Source organism: Parasteatoda tepidariorum, chromosome 8, assembly GCF_043381705.1.
Source record: "Parasteatoda tepidariorum isolate YZ-2023 chromosome 8, CAS_Ptep_4.0, whole genome shotgun sequence".
NCBI classification, from domain to species: domain Eukaryota; kingdom Metazoa; phylum Arthropoda; class Arachnida; order Araneae; family Theridiidae; genus Parasteatoda; species Parasteatoda tepidariorum.
The window spans coordinates 33,574,756-33,593,296 of record NC_092211.1 but is presented as its reverse complement, the minus strand read 5'-3'; the positions used below and the strand labels follow the sequence as shown (position 1 = coordinate 33,593,296).

Here is an 18,541-nt window from a genome sequence, read left to right as displayed (position 1 = left end):
ATATATATATAATTTTAATGAGTGATAATTTTACCTGAGTGAAATAAATTAACAATACTTTTAATAAAAATTTAATGAATCTCTTGCACAATTCCTCACACGTAAATTCCAAATAATGTTTTCTTTTAGTTTTCAACTTTTATGCCTTAAATTTAATAAGTTGCTTCGATTTCGACACTAAAAACGTATTGCCATTACAAACCAGTTACTTTAGGCAGACATTAATAAAAAATCACCCCTCAATTTTTCTGCGAGTTCCGTGCTTAACTCAAATAAAAATCTTCACCATGTCATCATCATCTTCATTAGGGCTCAAATCCGGAGATTCCCCTTCCAGTACATACCTGCGAATACCCTAGGGTCTCATCTCTGTCTCTTTCTTGCTTTGGTTAAGAGATTCTAGTTAATGACTTAGTTAACACTGAGAAAACCACTTGGGAGATTCCATTACGGCTAATGATGCAAGTGCCTTGGAAATAAAGTCTGCCTGAACACCTATCAAGTCACAAAACAAATTTTTTTTTTTATTTAAGATCAAGCTCAGAACTAAAATGTTAACATTGTAAGAGCTTTAGGTAAATGTATTATAACCTAAATGAAAATAATTATCATTTTAAAGTCATTGCTTACATCAATTTTTCATAGCAATAAAATAAAAGCTGAATTTTAAGGATTTCCTTGAAGCTATGATTATAAATTCGTAATGTCGAATTAATAATGTTAGCGTTATGTTATAATGATAAAGAATTGTTAAATTTACGAATGAGTTTGCTCATCAATAAATTTTCCGTCCTAAATTAAAATAATAATTTTTCAGTTTCTTTAATTGTAGCAATTTGTGAGTTGCATAAAATAAAAACTTAATTTAGCAATGTTTTCTAAGTTATCATCTTAAATTTGTAACATTAAATATTTATTTTATGGTATAAAGTAAACATAATGATAGTTGGGAAGAAACCTTTGTCATTCAATTAGAAATATGTTGTGTAATAACTAAAATTAAGTGACGTTTTAGAGTAACTTGCTGTAGTTTATAATTGCAAAAAATATTATACCTTAATTTTTGTAACGACTTCGGAATTTGATAAATTCTATAATTTTTTAAACACCTTATCATGGACAAATTCTTTGTAATCACGTTATACATAAAATACAGACTGTAGTTTAATTCAAATTTCGTGTTCTGGAGAAAACAGTGCGCACTTGTAGTTATTTCATGCGTTGCTATGGCGACCGCTGCTGTTTAATAATTTGAAAACAATATTTTTTATTTTTTAGAATTATTTTTTGCCTTAAGTTTATAATGTATTGAGATTTGGAAATTTTATTCTTAAATTGTGGGGTCAGAAAGATCCTACGGAAATACTTCTCGAGTTGTGAATAAAGAGAATTTCATCCCTCGAATGACACTTTCTTATGCTTCGTTTATTTACAAATCAGAAATTTAGTCTAAAGTTCATGCAATAAGAAAATTACTGTTAACATCTGATGGGGTCACTTATTACAGCTGTTTAATAAATGAAAAATTAAGTTAATTGTGGTAAGTCAGTGAACGAACCGCATTGCTAGTACAATAACCACACTACATCGGCCGTGATAGCCTGGTCGGTAGGGCACTGGGCCCATGTCCGAGAGTTCGTGGGTTCGAACCCCTCAGCCGAGTAGTTGGTGACTGATCCACGTTAAATTCTGTTGAGTCGCAAAGTCCTCTATGTTCCCAAAACAAATCAACACCTCTGGGGGTACTGGATTGGAGATCGATCGTTCTCTGATTCAGGTCAAAATTGCGACCTGGGGATGAATGAATGGATGTATGAATGGGTCCGCCTTATAAACAGGTATGACGTATGATGTGGCAGAAGTCGAATTTTTAGCCATAGATGGCGCCAGTGAAAAACAGGAATCGCACTCTCTGCCTTAAATTTGCTCGGTTTCACCAAGCAGGCTTGCCCGTGTGGCATTAGAACATTAGTGGCATTAGAGCAAGTGGCATTAGAACCAACCAACCATAACCACACTACAAATCTCATAATCATATATTGATCTTAGAATTTTAGAATAAACACTTTTTCAGGTAGATGTTTTGCATTTAAAAATGTACTGAACGAGAAATCACAGAGAAGAATTGTTCTAAAAAGGACACCATAAATTTTCCAATTCTGTCAAATTGGCTAAGAATTTAATATGTTGTAATGCAAAACATTCTAAGCAAAACTTCTCATTGACATGCAAAAATGGATAGCTTGTGAGTTACGGAGTGTCAAACGTAAGAGGTAAGGGCAACAGTCACTTGGATGAAAGGTGCTTGAAGCGCACTGCACACAGCATTGTGTATTGGGTACTAGCGCACACATTGCGAGTGTAATATGGTTTTTGCACGATATAGAGATAACATCAAGTATTTATCTACGAAGTTAAAAGAATGTACCTGTGATGCAGCGAATCAACCTGCCTAACAAAACTTAAATAACATTCAAGTAATTGATGACTTTATATTTATGCGTAACTATATATATTTGAATATATCCAAGTGCCCTTTTGTTTAAACAATCATCTCTTATGAGGGCTATACCACGTGCAAATTCCAATTCGACAACCTCCACGTGGCGCACATTCTTTTACGCTGATGTCGTGACGGTATTAGAGAGTTGAAAGTTATTATTTTTAAGTGAGGCTTCGTACCTTCGAAAGTATAAATTTTTGGACTTCATGTCTCTGAGAACTTTTAATCGGAATGTTTTTAACTACAATACATTAAATTGTTTGGCAATTTGACAGAGAATTAATTTCCGAATGACTTACACGGGGTCTTTTATGATTTTCTCGTTAAAGAAATAAATCATTGTAATTCAAATCAAAAATATACTCATTTAGGTAGTTATTAAGGTAATATTTCCATAACATACTGCAGCTTGTCCATAAGGCGTATATATTGATCTCCAAGCTTATATATTGATTTTCCATGAAATTAAATAAGCTATAGGTTGAGCCGTTATTGCTACGCAACTACGATTTACTGTTTTTTTGTTTCTTAATTATGCTCTTTCTTATTGCAGATTTTAATTTTTTTAGAGCATAGTTTTTGCTTCAGTGAAATTTCCACTTTTTGTTCTAAAATATTTCAGTTTTCCAGCAGTTCTTTTTTATGATTATTGCAGATTTTGCACCTTCTTTAGCAGAATTTACATTTTTACACTTTACGATCTGGTTTATCTGGTAAAGCATTGATCAACAAAATATTATTATTAAGTTTGAAAATGTAGCGGTGTTTGAAAAATTGCCTTCCTTAAATTTGAAATCTTAATAGCTATTTGATGATTTTATTAATTTTATTTTGAAAAAAAATTGAAATAAATAAAATATAATGTCTTGCAAATATCTTACAAACAAATAATATTGGTTTGATACTAATATTTTAATATTATCTTCTTTCCGAAACAATAAGTAGTTAATTGTGCATGGAGAAAAAAATCTAGTAAAATTATTGTACTGTATGGTAACGACATTGCTGCCAAAAATAAACTCATAATTCTGATGAATAAAAACCAAAAATATACCGCATTTAAACTAGGTATATGGTAACTGTCCCGTTCGTATGGTAATGGCTTACCGAAAATTCTGGTTTGCAAGGATAAAAATCTTATTACCACACATTTAGTAAAACTACAAAACTGAAGTGTAAATTTTACCAAATAAGTGTTTTTTATGCTATATTCTAATGTATCATCATAAAATTACCACACATTCCAAATTTTATCAGGTATTACAAAAACATATAGTATTATTAATTTTACCAAAATAATTACCAAAGCACTTCGGTAAAAATTACCGAGTTTTTAGTGTTCCCATAGAGCCAGGAACACATTAAATTTCACTATATTCTGATAGTTTTGTTTCTCAATGTAATTACTATTTCAAAACATTATTTATTCTATTGCAAAGTAAAGATGAAATTTAAACAATATGATAGAAAAATAAGATTTGTATTTTTTAATATATCATATAAGGGATAAATTTTCACCTCCACTATCTTGTCAAATATCGTTTTATAAGAAAAGAGTAAGCAACATCTGTGACTTCCACAAAAACTTTTATTGGTAAAAGCAAAGAAATTGCAGGAATCGATTCTTGTGATTGCTGTTTCATAGCACCCAGTACAACCCAAATATAAAATCTTAAGAATTGTAATAAGGAATTGAAAATTTTATGTCTCATTCAAATACAATATTGCCCTTTTAAAAGAGTATTTTTCAGGTTTCGTAAAAGAAAGTAAGTCCATTTTATCTGAACATACCTATAACCTTTCATTTCTATTTGTATATATATGACAGAAATATTTAATTACTGAGATATACATTTTAATAAAGAAATTATGGAAATTTTAACATTCTCAAGAGAAAATTTCTGTTAGAAAACTATTTAGTTTTAAATTTTTACGATACAACATTGAGATTTGTAAAAATTTAATAATGCTTTTTAACGCACTTACTGAAATAAAATTTTGCTCTCTTGCTAATTAAATGAAAAACATATTTGATAATTCGAGGGAAGTAAAAGTAAATATTTCAATTTACGTTGAGTAAGCATTGCTGCATTTTAAAAGAATATCTATGTAATTTTGGCCATCCATTTACAAGCAAATGCGTAGTTTATCTCTTAATTGCTCATTTAAGTATTTATATGACGAGAAATGGCACCATTTAAATACGATCATTTACGCAGTTTACCTTCATTAAACTAAGAATTACCTGAAATAATTACTCTCATTCTATTTATTCATGAATTTTAACATTGTTGACAATCTTATAAAATGCAAAGCATTATTAGTTTCGATTCATTTTATATTTTTAATTAATTGTTTCACTATAAATATTTTTTTATTAATTTATTATTTTTTATATTATATTATTTTTTTATTTACTTTTTGTTTGTAAAATAATATGGAATGGGTGTTAAATTATTTATAATGTTGCGCTTAGATATTCCAATTTTAATTTTGAAATGTAGTGGAAAATCAAAGTAAGGGAATGAGGTTTCATATTTCGGATTACGCTTTTTATTATTTAACGTTGTTTTTTATTACCATACTTTTGATTGTAACAGTTTAAATATGTTTCGAAAACCGAAGATTGTGCCATAATTTATTCCAGATAGTTCAATTACGAATTATATGGTAAAAATTATAATTATTGCTCAGGAAAATAAATTTATTTTAACCTCTTTGCTCAATCAGAATTTAAGTGTAAGCTTGTAGTTCTTAACATGTCTAAACAAATTTAAAATTCTATTTTCTTAGTATATAATTGGAAAGCATTGCATAATTATATATTAAACATTAAGATAAATATTGAAAATGAAATGTTACAAATTCACTTCCATAGTTAAATGAAAAGTAAATTATGTGAAGATAATTAACACAAATCCTTAAAATGCAATGGTGTTGAAATTTTATCAAACTAAAATGGGCTTCATAACGAAGCTAATTTTATGGATGCGTTTTTTTAACATAGTTCTGACGGATAATGTATAGGATTAAATCAAAATAAGAAAGGACGAATATGATAGCAGTTGAGATGCAGTAAAAAAGGTAGTGCTATTCTACGAAATTATAAAGGAAAGTAAGATGTATTGAATTAAGCGTATAACTGAATAATCATCTCGCATTAGAGAATTTGATGTGACTGCAAAGTTCATCTAAGAAAAATGGATTCAAAACAAAACAACTCGGAGTAGTGGTAAGAAATTTTGTGACAGAACTTATATCAGGAAAAGTTGTATCATTTCATTCAAATCGTAACATTTTGATTAACTCGTATCATTTTATTAACGGCAACAATGGTTTCATTGGTAAAAACGACGTTCGTTTACTCTTGGTCCGATATAATTGCACGTCCTATACTAAAACGTTTTCACCATTTGTTTACAGTCGCTTGTACTGGATATCTTTAGACAATATTCTCAATTAACAATAACTATTTGCTAATAAATGTGCGCCTTACAAACACCTTCTACATATTAAAATATATTGCTGTGCTTTATTTATAGAATTTTATTCTGTCTAAGACAATTAAAGTATTCTATTAATGATTTTTCAAATTAAGGATCGTAGATTCAATAAATTTAAAGAAATATGGAAATTACTTAACTGTTTTAAAAAGTAGCAACTTTTTCATTCTCAAACGCAAATGTGACGCTAAGTTTTTCTGTTTTATAACTGATAAAAAATAAATGATAAAATTTTTACTGCAACTTTCGCTGTCTAAATTGTCTAATTAAATTGAAAACATCACCTATATAAATACATTTGTATTTATCGATGATAATAAATACCAATGCACTAAAACATTAGTTTTATTTTGAGCTAAACTCTAAATTGATAAAATATATATTTTGTTACTAATTACTATTATACTGAAACTTAATTGTATGTTTATAAGAAATTGTATACTTATAAAGGGCACAAAATTGCTTAGAAACATCAATATGCTAACACCTTTGTTTTATTTTACTCAAAACTCTATAATCATCAATAATATATCTTGTTAAAAATTTGGGTTGGGCATCAGTTTTATCCTATGTTATATATGATTATACAATTGCCACTGTATAGCCTCATTAAAGCAAAATATTTCCTATAATCCTCCAATTTAGTTTAAAAAGCATTTAAATTCATTTTTTCAGGCAAAAATAATTTCTCTTTCCTGATAAACTTTTAACGTCAAGTTTTGTAGTTCGATAACAAGAATTGAATCTATATATGTTAATTACAATACCTAATTAAGTCTTTTAAATAAAAATGTTTTATTTGATTGGAAAAAAGAAAATGCAAAAGCACTGGAATAAGTGGACTCTTATCTATTGTGGAAAGAAATAAAAAATGATTCAATTTATTCTGAAGGCCCCTATCAGAGAAGCATTTTCATTTAAAACTTCCCAAATCTGAAAGAAAGATTGCTCCGAAAAATCGAAGCAGTACAAAAGGAGACGAGAAAAAATCTAGACGTGAAATATCTTATCCGTGAAAGATAAGATGACAACGAAAATTCTTTTCCGTTATCTCCCCATAATTAACACTTCTCTGTTAAAACGATCCCTAAGATAAAAGTAAACCAACTCCATGGACAAAGCTTTTGGAAAACTATTCGATGATTAGGAAGGTGAATTAACACCAAACGCTAAAGGGGAATGTATTAATTTGCGTAGGATAATAACTACGAATTAAGGTGAGCACTTGTTTCAAATTAAAGCTTAAGGCTCATGATACACATCGTCGGTGATTACTAATTGAGTAAGGCCTTGAATCTCTAGGCCGCTTGAAGTATAAGAACGCTTAATGCTGGCTTTGAGTGTGAACGAGTGGGGGCGGAGTTGTCATTCACCCCTAACCCTTTGAACACTTTGCGACAGAAATCGAAATATTTCCTCTTAGTCACAGAGGCAATTATAGCGCCAAATTATACACCAAAGTTAGGCGCTAGGGATAAGCCAGTGAGAAGGTTTCTCTTCGCCCTTTCAGCTTTGGTTGTTAACTGTGACTGTCAACTGGGATTCGTAATTTTAAGTTTCTATCTCTGGCAATGAGTAGGTTCAAAGTTATTATGCAAATTATTCCTTTCTACGACATCGGCTCTTTTATTGTATTGCTCATTTCCTTTGCAAATACTCGTTAATTTTAACTTGTTGTTAATGCTCAAAAACAATGATGGCATGAATATATTAGGGTGAGTTGGGATAATTATTACTTGATTTGGACAAATTGTTGGTTACAATGTTTTGAATGATTTTGATAAATTCTTGTTTTCAGTTTGATTTGCTTATACTTGTTTAAATATTTGCTTTAATTTCAGAAATAATTTGTATCTGTATGAAACATAAGGGAATTTGGATTTAAAAAAAAAAATTATTTTCAGAAATATTGGGCAAATTTAATTTTTTTCCATAGAAAATTTGTGTAAAAACTAATTCAGATTCTACACATAGTATTGTAATGTACTGGTTCATAATGTTAGAATGTTCTTAATCATATAAATGATCAACATTAAAATACATTTCATTGAAAATTTGTGGATAAAAATATCTCCTATTCTACTCATAATACTCTAATTCACTGTTTAGTAATATTCGAAGGTACTGGTTCACATTAATGAGTAGCATTTAAACACAATAAAAATGTACCTACCAGTACCTTAATAAAGAATAAAGTTCTACTTTTATTATAATTAGAGTGTTATATGGGTCGACAACGCTTTACTGGATATAATAGTGTAAGTCTATCTACCGCTATTAAGCACCAAATTTTAAAGTTAAATTCTAATGTTAGGTGAGTTTCTAGAGCTTGTTAGTTCATTGATCAGGCTCCTCACACGATGATAACTTTCTAGTTCGAAATTTAACTTGCTATCAAATTAGCAAACGGATGTAACAAATTTGTTACAGAATGTTATTTACTTTTATTTGAGTTGTTTTCAGGATGAATAGAGATAACTACTAAGAAAAATCAGGTGAAGTCGTTGCAGTTCTATCAAACACAAATTTGAAACCAACATCAATAAACACTCTTATAACGAAATGTTTATTTCATAAATACATATTAATTTCAGATAAAGCTATTTTGAGGACTTGAATTCCTCAAAAGCTCTTCAAAAGAATTAACCTCATTTTTTTTGATCTATTAAAACTTTTGCACTACTTTTTTTACATGTCTCTGTTACTTGTTATTATTTATGCAACTCGTAAAAAAATAATATTATTAAAAAAAGTGCGATAAAGAATATTTTTCGACAAAATATCCTTTGTTCTGAAAAGTTTAAAGAAATAAAATTTATTTTTTTAGTACTACGCACGTAACAAAAATAAAAATAACGAGCGATCAATACACTCATTTTAGAGAAGCATTTGAAGAAAAAATATTTATAACGAAACTCAATCTACGTACGTAATAATCTCAAAAAAGGAAGTTGAAAAAAATCTTGTCGGTATGGGTTGAAAAAATTTTAATACTTTTTGAATACAAAAAGTATAAGATGTAGAATTTTTTTACGCTTTAGCTTTTTAAAAAAACCCTCATTCTTTTGTTCTTTTTCTTTCTTCTTCCATCTTTTTTAATTTAACTTCTTTGATGATAGAATTGAATTAGTTTGGAGACTTCTTTTAAACACAGAATTAAGGTCGTAAAAATGTGTATTAGTATTGTTAGAATATCATTGTTTATTTACTCGTAAGCTAATTTCCATTAGGCTCATTGAACAGCAATTCATATTTTAACATCACAAGTTTTAATTTATTCAGTCAACTGCGTAAGCAATTTATTTAGAAAACAATACTATCACATGCTTATTTTTATTATCTTTATTTTTATTTATTTTTGAGGCGGAAAATTTATCAATAGTTTAAATCTGAATTTTATGCAATCTAGAGCATAGATAAATTTTTAGTTCAAAAAGATAATCACTATAATTTCGTCGTAATATTTTTTCTTATAAATATGACATGGAGTTTTAAAAATAAGACTAAAATAATATATGTTCAAATACTGATAGCATTTGAACTTATTTCCTTAAGATTTCACTAAGATTTCAATTCTTATCGAAAGTAACAGCATTTGTTTTCGTTAAAATGTTCTGAATTGAAACAATAAATGGTTAAATAGAAATATGTGATCATCCCAATGTAATTTCTGATAATTTTTTCTTGTAATATCTTTGCAGTGAATGAAAGCAGTTAAAAAAATTTAATCTTTTCACTTGTGAATTTGTTTCAGAACATGTTTATAGAGACATTTAATAAAAAATACATATATTTTTTAATGTTATTTTATTTATATATATCTTAATATTGTTTAGTATAAAGTAAAAAACTAGAACAGTTTAGCTGCTTTTAAATTACTACATAATTTAACTTCTAAATTGATCTAATCACCTATTAAATTTTAAGATGTTAAAAAAAATCTTTTACACCTAAGATATGCTATTCGTTTAAATTAAACTTATTTTTCAAAATTTTTTTCTCTAATTGTATTGAAAGTATTACCGATACATTTTTTCAAAAAAATATTTCCTTCTTCAGATTTCCTTTTTCATTCTTATATTAGAATCAATGTGGGATATATTGGCAAATGATTCCTCAGATAATGGATTTTCTTTTTGTTATTCAGTGATTTTTTAAAAAATCATGCAAATTGCTCAAATTTTGTAAGTTAAAGAGATTTTCTGCGTTTTCATTTACATTTTCTACATTTTAATTTTGTATGACATAATAGTGTTTAATATGACGCAAAAAAGGGTTTTATAAAAACTGTTCGTTAATCGCTGCATAATTTTCCTTCTGATTTCTTTCTTAGATTGCTTTTCTGTTTGTTCATAATATTATATCGTTTAATATGAAAAAAGAAGTGTTTTACAAAATCTGCTTTTAAATTTCGGTATATTTCTACTTTCGAATTCATAGTACCACCTGTCTAATTTTAAGACGTTTAAAAATGTCATCGAAATTAAAAGTAAATGAACCGTATTTTTTCACATTTTTAAGTCTAACTGCATTTAGAGTATTTCTAACAGAATAGTTTTTAGAAAACTTAGTTGATTGTGCAGATTTCCTGTTGTTGCTTTACCACATCTAACCAGTTTTTCTCTCTATATTGAGTGTTTTCTGCGAAAAAAATTTGCTCAGAAAAAAATCCAAATTGCTCAGAAGTTTGAGAGTTATTGAAAGTTTCTGCATTTTCAAAATAGTTTGCAAACTAAAAAAGAAGATCTTTTTAAATTTGCAATTAAGCACAAAAGTGTAAACAAAAGTTTGGTAAACACTCAGAAAATCCAGCTTTATTACGAAATAAATTACTCCGCAAACTTTAAAATACACGTAAGTGGGCTTAGAACATAGTTTTTGTTCAACCAAACATGTCATTTACCCACCGAAGAAAATGAAATGCGTCCCGATATTCTGCATATTAAATTCTTCTCTAGCCGTGACCCACCTAAAAGGAATGAAAAACAAAATTAATTTTAGCTGATATTAAATACCGTTGTCAGTTATAGCTGCTCCGAAAATCTTATAAGAATGCGGACGTGTCTTCCGTTTAGAAAAGTGCTAAATTTGTTAAGAGAGTAATAAAACAAAATCAGAGCAAAGTTTTCATTGTTTAGAATTAAAGTGGCAACCTAGAAACTGTTATAACTTACAGAAATATTCATGAAAAATTTATTTTTCTTATAAAAATATGAAAACTCATAATAACTACAATGGAAGCATACTGCAAAAAATAATATTTTATGCAATATTTCACAATGTTTTTAAGTTTTTTGAAAAGAATATAATTTGGCAATTTTTTTTCCCTTTACAATGCAATGATGGGTTTTTTAATAAGTTTAATTTTTTACATACTTAAATCTCAGATTCAAAGAAATTAATGACAAGAAATATTATAAAATTGTTAATTATTAGATAATAGTTATAATGAAATAAAAACCTCAGAACATTGAAAAATATTTTTTAAAAAAAATATTAAATTCTAACATAATTACATACATATAGGAACAATGTTTAACTAATACGTATTGATTTTTAATAGACTGTATATATAGAATGATTAATTAGAAATAAAATAACATAAACATTGGATTTAATTTCTTTATAGTTTTTTTGATATCAAACAATAAGAAAATGAAAAATAAAATCACATTTTAAATTAAAGAAAAGTAATAAAGTTGCATTAATACCATTTTTTGTAAAAATATTTATGTCAGTTTAACTATTTAAACTTTCATAAATTAGCTGAAAAAAATAATGACCTGGATAATGAAGTGACATAAGAAATTAAGGTTTAGAAATTTTCATGTAGATTTTTACAAATTTTTTGAGAGACTTTATAACCATTAATTTTTTTTTAGATTTTTTTCAAATTAAAGAATACAGTAATGACGTTCTAAACAGAATAATTTCAATAAAATTTTATATACTCAATAGTGAGTTTATTCGTAAGCATTACTATCTTGTTCCTTGAAAGTAATTAATACCTTTTATCTAAACAAAGTCTTCTGAAATAGATGAAAATAAAACATTTGCGAAAGTAATTTTTACCATGCTTTTGTGAATGTCCCAATACAAAATATTTTATACTTTACGGAATAAAGAAATGATGAGTTTTCCAAAAAAAACTCGCAAAAACTGATATTTTCTTTCTTAAAATTTAAAATGTTGTTTAAAACTTTAAATAAACCTTTTAGTAAAATATTTTTTCAATTGAAAATGTAATTTTTTAATAAGTAAAAAATATTTAGAACATAATCTAAAATATAATAACACCAAAATACTTATTCCCTTTAAGAAAAAAAGCCCTAATAAGCACCTTAAATTGGTATCTTCCGGATAATAAAGTGACATAAGAAATTAAGTTTTAAATAAATCATTCATTCAATTTCAAAAAGAAAATTATGTTTTAGAAATTTTTATGTAGATTTTCACAAATTTACCTAGAGACTTTATAACCATTAATTTTTTTAAAAATTTATATTTTTTTCAAATTAAAGAATACAGCAATGACGTTTTAAACAGAATAATTTCATTAAAATTTTATATACTCAATAGTGAGTTTATTCGTTAGTATTAATATCTTGCTCTTTGAAAGTAATTAATACCTTTTATTTAAATAAAGTCTTCTGAAATAGATGAAAGTAAAACATTTGCGAAAGTAATTGTTACCATGCTTTTGTGAATGTCCCAATACAAAATATTTTATATTTTACTGTGAATAAAGAAATGATGAATTTTCCAGAAAAACTCACAATAACTGATATTTTCTTTCTTAAAATTTAAATTGCTATTTAGGACTGTAAATCAACTTTTAAGTAAAATGTTTTTTCAATTGAAACTGTAATTTTTCACTAAGTAAAAAATATTTAGAACATAATCTGAAATATAATAACACCAAAATACTTATTCCCTTTAAGAAAAAAAACCCTAATAAGTACCTTAAATTGGTACCTTCCGTTTCTTTACAATGTTTCAGGTTGTACGATTTATTTTTACACGACCTTTTTCTTATTTTAATCAGGGCCTACGAGGCCATCTTGATGGAATCGTCGGGTTGGAGTCTGGTAGTTACTCAGTTGTCACCAAATACGGGGATACCCAGATGGTTGAGTACTAAGTGAGTGATATTTTAAATTTTTTCATCTTAATGTGACGTAAATGTGGGGGTTGATAAAACTCACTTTGTTTACGAAACCTGTTCCTACATCTTTAATAAATTTTAATGACCTGAATGCAATCAGAAATTTTTTAAACTATTCAAGAGGAACATTTAGCGTGCCATCAAAGGTGACTGTAATTTTTTTTGGGGGAGTACAAACAAGAGAATATCCTTAATGGTATTTCAAAGCCCGTGGATAGTTATTATTAATTTACTTTTTTGTGTGCTTTCTTATAAAATATTTCATTTTTGTATATTGATTTTAAGCATGCAGTTAAAAAATAATGATTAGATGCAATTAACATAATTTAGGTTTTAAGATCAACAAAGCTTGAACAAATGTTAAGAACTTCTAATACCAGTTAAATAGCCTTATAATTAATAGCTTTATAAGAATTTTTTTAAAATTAATAAAAAATTATAGTGTCTCACTATGTTAAAAAATGGTAAGCGTCTCCCCTACAGCTCTTGTTTTGAATAATCATTTGAACGTCACACTTTGTTTTACAGCCTAAAAACTGCAAGAATAACACATTTAGAAATAGAAGGTGTGTAGAAAAATCTACATGGAGTGCAATTGAATGAAAAATTTGCATTCGATAATTAGTTGGAGAACAATTAAACTTACAGGAAAAATGCTGTGTACAGAAGTTCTACAGGAGAAAGGAATGCAACAAAAAAAATTTGACAATTAACTAAAATTGATGCAGTCAATCAATTTTAGTTAGGACTTTAATGAAAGCCTTTCTTAAGATTTTAAATAGTTCGAAATTAATAACTATTTTTAGGACTTCGTTTGTTAATTTTTCTCATTTTTTATGTATTACTTACTTCCATTTTGATGCGCAAAATCTGTAAGACTTAGAAATTCGAATTAAAAAAAGTGTGCAAAAATGTACCAAAAGTTCACTGGAATAAAAAAAAGTTCACTGGAATAAAAAAAAATAACATTTAAGTTGTTTGAAAAATTATCAACTGTTAAATTTGTAGTAAAATATCACGTCTACTGCCCGCTGAAATGCAAATAAAGGGATTTGTTAAAGGGCCATCTTCATGCATAACTCGAATTTTTCCAAAATTTCAATTTGCTCTCGAGAATTGTTGCCAAATCATTTTAGTTGAAGAAAATTGCAAACTGGCAGCACATTATAATTTAGTAGTATAATTTTAATTTATTGATACAACAAGTAGGTCTATGTCCTTTTTCTTTTACGAAATATGAATAAATCTTAAGTATTCTCCATTAGTTATCAACATCATGCATTGCAATTACTGAAGATTAACGGGGTTAACCCAGAAGGGATATGGAGACTATTTCCTGGTATACAATTACTTACTATTCCTTTCACTGACTAGTTTTTAAAGCAGAGGGACATTAGCCCGTTACTGGAATACTCTATCCTGGTATTCTCTATACTGATATTGTTTTTCACAAATTGTCTTCTAGTAGTATGCACTTGCTTGTTATCCCCAATACTGATTTTTTTTTTCAGTTTCAGCCATTGACAAAAGTTTTTTCTCTAATATTTCTTCAAAGCGGAAAAATGTTTTCGTATCCAAATAATCCGGTTAAACAGCATTTATAGTAGTACTTTACTTTCGTCAAGATGGGTTATTGGAGAAGGTCTGGGGAAACATTTATATAGATAATTCGAACATACTCTATCCCAGTTTTGATAAACATCGCTTTTTTGAGAACGATATAATATTTCTTTTAGTTCATCAATCTTTTTAAAATTTATTTTAACTTGTCATAAGAAATTTATTTAGAAAAAATTCTTTTAGAAGAAAATTCTTAAAAAAAACAGTTTAAATATGAGATATACACAGTTTTTTTATATATATTGCGATGCCACAATTGGCATTACATATTTATTTCCTATCCTTTAAAATATATTTAATTACTTAAGCTTATTTCCATTAATAGAATTATATTTAAAATAAATCGATGACTTTATCTTTAAAACGAACATAAAATATTTATTCTTCTCTTATAGATCAATGTAACGGATACATTTTATTTAATTACTATGCAGACTTATTAATTCACTGTCGCGCCTAATCGAAAACAAAAATCTATGTATGACTTTTTATTCTAAATTTCCAATCGCTAAATGTTTCAGCTGCATGGTTGCAATAATTCCATAAATTTGTTGGCGACTCGTGATCGCCAAGGTGTTCTTTTTAACTCAATACTGATAAGCTGGTTTGCTTTGTTTTGGCAATGTTATATTTTGATAATTTGCCAATTTTGGTTCTCCTACCCATACTTTCTGTGTTCGTTAGGAACAATTGTATTCACTTTTAACTTCAAAATTGTGGGGACTGGGAGTGCCCTTTCGGGCCCTCCCCAGTCTCAATTTCTAACCGTCAGAAATGATATTCTGGCTGTATGATCTCTAAATAAGAGGGTATTCTGATTTCATCCCTTTAAGGGATTTCTTTTTTTCTTTTTTTGGATGAAGAAATGGCCATTCTCTATCACTAATTATGCTTAATAAAGTAAATTTTCATTTAACGACTTATATATTGTTTCCTGGACATTATCACTTTTAGTATTTTCATAATCAAGATGTATTTTCGTACGGCCAAGTAAAATCCACTTTACGATTAATGGCGGCCACAAAAATTGTTTGTCTTGGTGTGTACTATCACTATATATCATCTATATATCATCTATCTATCTATCTATCTATCTATATACACATTGGCGTAAGAAATTAAGAGAATTTGCAGACTTGGTCGATTATCTCTAGAACNGCAAAATTTTAGGAAGTGATAGTACACACCCAAGCAAACAATTTTTATCAAAGAATGCATGGTCGAAAACAAAACGCAAAGGTGCTGGCGCATTTGGAAAGTTTTTTCATGCAAACGAGAAAGCTCCATTCCTATTGCGAGTTACTGCGCTACGTTATTTGTCGCCAAGCATTCGACCGCTGCAGGGAAAGTTCGCATATCTTTTCTTCGCCGTTGTACCAGCATGGCCGCTGCCGGCCACTGTTTTGAACACTTATTGTAATCAAATGCCATTAAATTTGCTTTTATAACTTAACTTCATCGTTCTTTGTGTGTTTTTGCCTCATATAAGACCATAAACTTTGACGCCCTCTAGCGGTTTTGGGTTTCGTTTTCGACCATGCATTTTATGATAAAAATTGTTTGTCTGGGTGTGTACTATCACTTCCTAAAATTTTTCCCATCTTTTTAGAATCACCCTGTATATACAGAGAGAGAGAGAGAGAGAGAAGACATGGAAAATAGAAAATAATATAATAAAGATTAATATAACCTAACTAGCAAAAAACAGAAAATAAAATGCAAGAAAAATAAGGAACAGAACACAAAACATAGTCTATAAAGCGAGTAACAAATTCAAATGAACTTACATGTTCCGGAATCTTTCAAGAATGATTTAAAATACTTTTTAATAAGTTTGCCAGATTACAAAATTTGAAAACCGAAGCACAAATGGAGGTTTGAAGCTTAATAGAGGGATCTTTTATGACGCGTTCTTACCGCAATGCTGAAGCGTGTTTGGTTTGTTAATTACCCTGGATTGGTTCGAAAATAGAAGTGTGCAAGGTAGTAATATTTTACTGGATAATTTAAAGTTTATAATTAAAATGTTTGATATTTGATTATACAATTTTAATGACTTCTGAAAACTAACATGTATTAAAAGAAAGAAACGTGATTTGCCGACTTGCACAAATTTTTAGCCACGGACTTGTACAAATTAGATTTGCATGCGGTAAAACTATATATTCAGTTAGCAGTTTTTACAGTTTTAACTAAGTATTTAGTGAAATAAATAACAATAATAACATGGAATTTACTCAATGATTTTATATAGAACTTAATTACATTAGTTGGGTATAAATTTTTTTTTGTTTAATTTTTGAAATTTTGCTTTTTTTGATAAATATACATATTCTTTTAACTCTATTCATTTGATTAAAAATGGTGTTTAAGTAAATGATTTTAGAAACATTAGAATTCCTAGTAATTTGTTTATTTGTATGAATATTAAGATAATTTCTTTCATTGTATAAATAAACAAAGCAGATCTTTTCTTCTTTCTTAAATACCCAAATTGAAAAAATTAAAATTAATATCATCATCATGATTCTGAAGCAAGATTAATTCCTCGAGGTAAATATTATTTGACAAAATGCAATAATCTTGAAAATTAGAGATAGTTATATCATCAAAAAATCTGAAAACAGATTATATAGAGAGAGAATAATTTTTTTCATAATAGTGTAAAAATAAGTTAGCTAAGAGAGATGAAACATTAGATCCTCGTGGTAATCTTACCGGGTAAATTCGTGCCTAAAAATCTGTACAAGCAACGGGTAAATCTGTTTTTTTTTTCTTCTTTTTTTTAAAATAAATGTTAATTTTCTAAATTCTTTAAAATTGTATAATTAAATATTAAATTTATTATTTACAAACTTTAAATTATCCAATTAAATCTTAACTCTTTGTGCACATCCCTTTTGAGCCAATCCAAGGTGATTTACAAATTAAACTTGCTTCAGTACAGCAGTAAGAAAGCACCGTAAAATATCTCTTCTATTTACGCTTCAAACCTCGATTTGAGCTTCTGTTTTCAAATTTTGTTATTTAGCAAACTTATGATTAAAATAATTTAAATCATTCTTGGAAGATTCCGGAACGTAAAAGTTCATTTTAATTCGCTACTCCCTTTATATGTTACGTTTAGTGTTTTGTTCTATATTTTTCTTACATTTTATTTTCTGTTTTTTGCTTGATATGTTTTATTTCTTAGATTTTTGACTAAATGTGTTCTATTTTCGTTTCAAATTTTTTGGGTGCTCCTCACACTATTGTATTGATATATTTTGATTTTTCAATACTAACACAATATTAGAAAGCCTTCCATTTTTCACGTATAAACGTGTAAGTTGCAGACGAGATTATATCTTTTCATTATTTTGTTGTCCGGCTTTTTAAAATTGTTATATACTTATTATTAATATTTTTTTTTTAACTATTTTAGTTATTTTTCTTCTTCTCGTTTCATTAATCTTTAATACATTATTTCCATGCTTTCTCCATATTTTTAGCTTATTTTATGGATTCTAATTACTTGCAGAACATGCGCAGTAAATAAAATTTCTCAATTTTCTTCGTTTTTCTCTTCCTTGAATATATATATATATATATATATATACATATATATGTGGCGTAACTACCACTACAAAAGTTTAACATCGTTCACTAGTATATAAAGCATGCTAACTTGATTCTATCATGAGGTACCTTTTGATAGATGACGGTTGGTATTGTCGATTAACTCCGCCCCCACATTGGTGACCTTGACGT

At 27.9% G+C, this 18,541-nt stretch overlaps 1 protein-coding gene across 1 annotated transcript in view; it reads left to right on the top strand.

Moving 5' to 3' along the window:
• Positions 1–18,541, top strand: part of LOC107441504 (cell adhesion molecule Dscam1) — a 410,456-nt gene that overhangs the window by 379,245 nt on the left and 12,670 nt on the right. The window contains exon 24 of the mRNA XM_043043537.2: positions 13,052–13,147. Within this exon, the coding sequence (XP_042899471.2) occupies positions 13,052–13,147 (96 nt within the window). The remainder of the gene's footprint in view (positions 1–13,051; positions 13,148–18,541) is intronic.